Source organism: Blennius ocellaris (assembly GCF_963422515.1).
Source record: "Blennius ocellaris genome assembly, chromosome: 19".
NCBI classification, from domain to species: Eukaryota; Metazoa; Chordata; class Actinopteri; order Blenniiformes; family Blenniidae; genus Blennius; species Blennius ocellaris.
In genome coordinates this window covers 2,968,064-2,974,514 of record NC_137668.1, presented here as the reverse complement: position 1 = coordinate 2,974,514, position 6,451 = coordinate 2,968,064, and the positions used below count along the sequence as shown (strand labels likewise).

At 49.7% G+C, this 6,451-nt stretch overlaps 1 protein-coding gene across 1 annotated transcript in view; it reads right to left on the bottom strand.

Annotated features, from left to right (window-relative positions):
• Positions 1 to 6,451, bottom strand: part of arhgef4 (Rho guanine nucleotide exchange factor (GEF) 4) — a gene marked incomplete at both ends in the record, with an annotated part of 103,981 nt that continues 97,530 nt past the window's right edge. Inside the window, 3 exons of the mRNA XM_080515152.1 lie at positions 1 to 155; positions 3,492 to 3,566; positions 6,172 to 6,415. Of these exons, the coding sequence (XP_080371278.1) occupies positions 1 to 155; positions 3,492 to 3,566; positions 6,172 to 6,415 (474 nt within the window). The remainder of the gene's footprint in view (positions 156 to 3,491; positions 3,567 to 6,171; positions 6,416 to 6,451) is intronic.

Sequence of the window (6,451 nt, the reverse complement as noted above, 5' to 3'; positions counted from 1 at the left end):
TTACTTCTTGAAGGGCGTCAGTCTGCCGATGTTGTGCCAGAAGGTGGTTTTCCTCTTGGGCTCAGCCAGCATGAAGACCTGCTGCTGAGGCAGAGCACTGGGGAGGGAGGGGTGTTTCTGCCGGAGCAGGAAGTCGTAGTAGGGTCTGGTCACCACTGGGGGGCGACACACAACCAGCAGTCAAACTCCTCAACACCTCCAAACATCAGCAGTCTGATAACTGAAATCTTCATCAGCCTACAATGATTCTACTGGAGAACCTCTGACTAATCCTAATGGAGAACCTCTGACTGATCCTACTGGAGAACCTCTGACTGATTTTACTGGAGAACCTCTGACTGATCCTACTGGAGAACCTCTGGCTGATCCTACTGGAGAACCTTTGACCCATCCTACTGGAGAACCTCTGGCTGATCCTAATGGAGAACTTCTAACTGATCCTACTGGAGAACCTCTGGCTGATCCTACTGGTGAACCTCTGACTGATCCTACTGGAGAACCTCTGACTGATTTTACTGGAGAACCTCTGGCTGATCCTACTGGAGAACCTCTGGCTGATCCTAATGGAGAACTTCTAACTGATCCTACTGGAGAACTTCTAACTGATCTTACTGGAGAACCTCTGACTAATCCTAATGGAGAACCTCTGACTGATCCTACTGGAGAACCTCTGACTGATTCTACTGGAGAACCTCTGACTAATCCTACTGGAGAACCTCTGGCTGATCCTACTGGAGAACCTTTGGCCCATCCTACTGGAGAACCTCTGACTGATTCTACTGGAGAACCTCTGACTAATCCCACTGGAGAACCTCTGGTTGATCCTACTGGAGAACCTTTGGCCCATCCTACTGGAGAACCTCTGACTGATCCTACTGGAGAACCTCTGGCCGATCCTACTGGAGAACCTCTGACTGATTCTACTGGAGAACCTCTGACTAATCCTACTGGAGAACCTCTGACTGATCCTACTGGAGAACCTCTGACTAATCCTACTGGAGAACCTCTGACTAATCCTACTGGAGAACCTTTGGCCCATCCTACTGGAGAACCTCTGACTGATCCTACTGGAGAACCTCTGACTGATCCTACTGGAGAACCTCTGGCTGATCCTACTGGAGAACCTCTGACTGATCCTACTGGAGAACCTCTGACTGATCCTACTGGAGAACCTCTGGCTGATCCTACTGGAGAACCTTTGGCCCATCCTACTGGAGAACCTCTGACTGATTCTACTGGAGAACCTCTGACTAATCCTACTGGAGAACCTCTGGTTGATCCTACTGGAGAACCTTTGGCCCATCCTACTGGAGAACCTCTGACTGATCCTACTGGAGAACCTCTGGCTGATCCTACTGGAGAACCTCTGACTGATTCTACTGGAGAACCTCTGACTGATTCTACTGGAGAACCTCTGACTAATCCTACTGGAGAACCTCTGACTGATCCTACTGGAGAACCTCTGACTAATCCTACTGGAGAACCTTTGGCCCATCCTACTGGAGAACCTCTGACTGATCCTACTGGAGAACCTCTGACTGATCCTACTGGAGAACCTCTGGCTGATCCTACTGGAGAACCTCTGACTGATTCTACTGGAAAACCTCTGACTGATCCTACTGGAGAACCTCTGACTGATCCTACTGGAGAACCTCTGACTGATCCTACTGGAGAACCTCTGGCTGATCCTACTGGAAAACCTCTGACTGATCCTACTGGAGAACCTCTGACTGATCCTACTGGAGAACCTCTGCCTGATCCTACTGGAGAACCTCTGACTGATCCTACTGGAGAACCTCTGACTAATCCTACTGGAGAACCTCTGACTGATTCTACTGGAGAACCTCTGACTAATCCTACTGGAGAACCTCTGACTGATCCTACTGGAGAACCTCTGACTAATCCTACTGGAGAACCTTTGGCCCATCCTACTGGAGAACCTCTGACTGATCCTACTGGAAAACCTCTGACTGATCCTACTGGAGAACCTCTGACTGATCCTACTGGAGAACCTCTGACTGATCCTACTGGAGAACCTCTGACTAATCCTACTGGAGAACCTCTGACTGATTCTACTGGAGAACCTCTGGCTGATCCTACTGGAGAACCTCTGGTTGATCCTACTGGAGAACCTCTGACTGATTCTACTGGAGAACCTCTGACTAATCCTACTGGAGAACCTTTGGCCCATCCTACTGGAGAACCTCTGACTGATCCTACTGGAAAACCTCTGACTGATCCTACTGGAGAACCTCTGACTGATCCTACTGGAGAACCTCTGACTGATCCTACTGGAGAACCTCTGACTGATCCTACTGGAGAACCTCTGACTAATCCTACTGGAGAACCTCTGACTGATTCTACTGGAGAACCTCTGACTAATCCTACTGGAGAACCTCTGACTGATCCTACTGGAGAACCTCTGACTAATCCTACTGGAGAACCTGTGGCCCATCCTACTGGAGAACCTCTGACTGATCCTACTGGAAAACCTCTGACTGATCCTACTGGAGAACCTCTGACTGATCCTACTGGAGAACCTCTGACTGATCCTACTGGAGAACCTCTGACTAATCCTACTGGAGAACCTCTGACTGATTCTACTGGAGAACCTCTGGCTGATCCTACTGGAGAACCTCTGGCTGATCCTACTGGAAAACTAAATTTACTATAGTAAAATGTACTACATTACTACTAAACATACGTATATATAGGCATATACTAGATATATGAAACATATATAAAATATCAATTAGAAATAATATGTAAAACTACATTGTACAGGATTTATCTTCTCCAAAAAAATCTGAAACTCATCCGAGGAATAGTCCGTTCACCCTTCATTAGTTCACTTTTATAATCATGATCAACGTATTATTTCCCCATATTTCCACGGCGCCACTCAGATATGGAAGAATGAGGGAGTTATTTAATAAGTTGAGTTTATTTTGTTCTAATTCTAGAATCAGATTTTACACATTATACCAATATTTCATATGCTGTTATATGCAGCTTCATCAAAAGTCATTCCTACAAATGTATTTATTGCTTCGGTCAAAAAATGCGTCATGAAGATGAAAACACAAGTTGCTCTGGATTACTCGTATTTATTTGGAAATGTAATGACTGCTTTTTCTTCTTCACTTCCTCCTCCGTGATTTTAAACTACGTGTTCATCACACTAACATGCACTTCCAACATGCCAGTGAGCACATTGGAAGCATGTAAGTTCGTTGTAAGCAGTACAATTCACTTACCACGTGTGTAACATGATGCACGCAACTGCTCACGGCCAGGTGTGGAGTACAGCCACGTACTTACATCTTGTGCCAGTGACGTACGTTGACATACTCCCTCCCCATGTGTTCAGAAAAACATGCCGGCCGTGGACTCCCCAAAAAACGTGTATATGTGTGTGTGTGTGTGTGTGTGTGTGTGTGTGTGTGTGTGTGTGTGTGTGTGTGTGTGTGTGTGTGTGTGTGTGTGTGTACCTTTGGGTTTCCCTGCAGGTCTCTTACAGATGTTCATCATAGCCTGTTTCTTCTGGACCTCAGTGAGAGAAAAGCCTAAGAGAAACACCGAGAGATGAATTATCGTTCTAAAGTCGCTCACACTTCTTTCTGAATCAAACTATTATTCTAAAGTGAAAATAAAAAAACAGGAGATTTGACAGAGAAAATTGGGTTGTTTCCCATTTACGGAAACCGCAGAAACACTGTTTGGCTAACTAAATGGTGCTGTTAAGTAAATAACTAACTATGTTTTATTAATCCGCTTGAGGAAATTCCTTCTCTGCATTGACTATCCTTCGTCTAGGGAGGAGAGCTGGTGGAGCTGATAGTGGAGCTGGTGGTGGAGCTGGTGGTGGAGCTGATGGTGGAGCTGGTGGTGGAGCTGGTGGTGGAGCTGATGGCGGCCGTGGCCTCCACAAAAAGTGTCCGGACTAACAGCACGCAGGCTGGGTTGTTACCGGAGCTTCAGGCAGTGGCAGCATCAGACCGCTGGGCAGCCCACACAAGTGTAGTAACATGAAATATTGCTAGCAGGAGTTGATTTAAAAAAAAAAGAAACACACAGTTTAAAATATCTAAAATCCAGAAAATGGGGGTGCTCTAATCTAGCTTGAGGTACATAGGGCACCACCTAAACCCAACCCTGACCCTAATTCTTTTGGCTTCCAGACATAAGCTCTACTATAGTGGGCGTGGCTGGTGGGTGGAGTTTAGATAGGTGCAGTGTGACCTGATGGAGGTACAGTCTGACCTTATTGAGGGGTAGGTGGAGTTCTGGCCTGATGGAGGTGCAGCGTGACCTGATAGAGGTGCAGTCTGACCTGATGGAGGTGCAGTGTAACCAGATGGAGGTGCAGTCTGACCTGATGGAGGTACAGTGTGATCGGATGGAGGTGCAGTCTGACCTTATGGAGGTGTAGGTAGAGTTCTGGCCTGATGGAGGTGCGGTGTGACTAAATGGAGGTGCAGGGTAACCTGATGGCGGTGTAGGTGGAGTTCTGGATTGATGGAGGTGCAGTGTGATCTAATAGAGGTGCAGTCTGACCTGATGGAGGTGCAGTGTAACCAGATGGAGGTGCAGTCTGACCTGATGGAGGTACAGTGTGGTCGGATGGAGGTGCAGTCTGACCTTATGGAGGTGTAGGTAGAGTTCTGGCCTGATGGAGGTGCGGTGTGACCTGATGGAGGTGCAGTGTAACCAGATGGAGGTGCAGTCTGACCTGATGGAGGTACAGTGTGATCGGATGGAGGTGCAGTCTGACCTTATGGAGGTGTAGGTAGAGTTCTGGCCTGATGGAGGTGCGGTGTGACTAAATGGAGGTGCAGGGTAACCTGATGGCGGTGTAGGTGGAGTTCTGGATTGATGGAGGTGCAGTGTGATCTAATAGAGGTGCAGGGTGACCTGATGGAATTGCAGTGGGACCTGGTGGAGGTGCAGGGTGACCTGATGGAAGTTTGGGTGGATTTCTGACCCGATGGAGGCGCAGTGTGACCTGATGGAGGTGCAACATGACCTGAAGGAGGTGTAGGTGGAGGTCTGGCCAGATGGAGGTGCAGTGTGACCTGATGGAGGTGCAGGGTGACCTGATGGAAGTTTGGGTGGAGTTCTGACCTGATGGAGGCGTAGTGTGACCTGATGGAGGTGCAACATGACCTGAAGGAGGTGTAGGTGGAGGTCTGGCCTGATGAAGGTGCAGTGTAACCTGATGGAGGTTCAGTGTGATCTGATGGAGGTGCAGGGTGACCTGATGGAGGTGTAGGTGGAATTCTGGCCTGATAGAGGTGCAGTGTGACCTGATGGAGGTACAGTGTGACCGGGTGGAGGTGCAGTCTGACCTCATGGAGGTGTTGGTAGAGTTCTGACCTAATGGAGGTGCAGGGTAACCTGATGGAGGTGTAGGTGTAGTTTTGGACGAATGGAGGTGCAGTGTGACCTGATGGAGGTGCAGGGTGACCTGATGGAAGTGTAGGTGGAATTCTGGCCTGATGGAGGTGCAGTGTGAACTGATGGAGGTGCAGGGTAGCCTGATGGAGGTGCAGGGTGACCTGATGGAAGTTTGGGAGGAGTTCTGACCTGATGGAGGTGCAGTGTGACCTGATGGAGGTGTAGGTGGAGTTCTGACCTGATGGAGGTGCAGTGTGACCTGATGGAGGTGCAGGGTGACCTGATGAAGGTGCAGAGTGACCTGATGGAGGTGCAGTGTAACCTGATGGAGGTGCAGGGTGACCTGCTGGAGGTGTAGGTGGAGTTATGGCCTGATGGAGGTGCAGGGTGACCTGATGGAGGTGTAGGTGGAGTTATGGCCTGATGGAGGTGCAGGGTGACCTGATGGAGGTGTAGGTGGAGTTCTGGCCTGATGGAGGTGCAGTGTGACCTGATGGAGGTGTAGGTGGAGTTCTCGTCTGATGGAGGTGCAGGGTGACCTGATGGAGGTGTAGGTGGAGTTCTCGTCTGATGGAGGTGCAGTGTGACCTGATGGAGGTGCAGGGTGACCTGTTGGAGGTGTAGATGGAGTTATGGCCTGATGGAGGTGCACAGTGACCTGATGGAGGTGTAGGTGGAGTTCTGGCCTGATGGAGGTGCAGTGTGACCTGATGGAGGTGCAGGGTGACCTGATGGAGGTGCAGGGTGACCTGATGGAGGTGTAGGTGGAGTCACCTGTCTCCTGGTCATGCTGGACCTGCCTCCTCTCGTCCTGGAAGGCTCGGAGCCAGCGCTGCTTATGCTCCGGCTTCTTGGCCCAGAGGAGGTGCAGCTCCTCCCCGCAGACGGAGCTCAGCTTCAGGCCATTCTTTACGCTGACATTGAAGTCCTTGTCCTTCCCGTCCTCCATGTCCAGCACTTCCATGTGGTCCATGTCCATCCTGCCTTTGTAGTACAGCACGTCCCGCCGCAGGAGGTCCTGCAGGACAGAGGACGATCATCAGCAGACGACCCA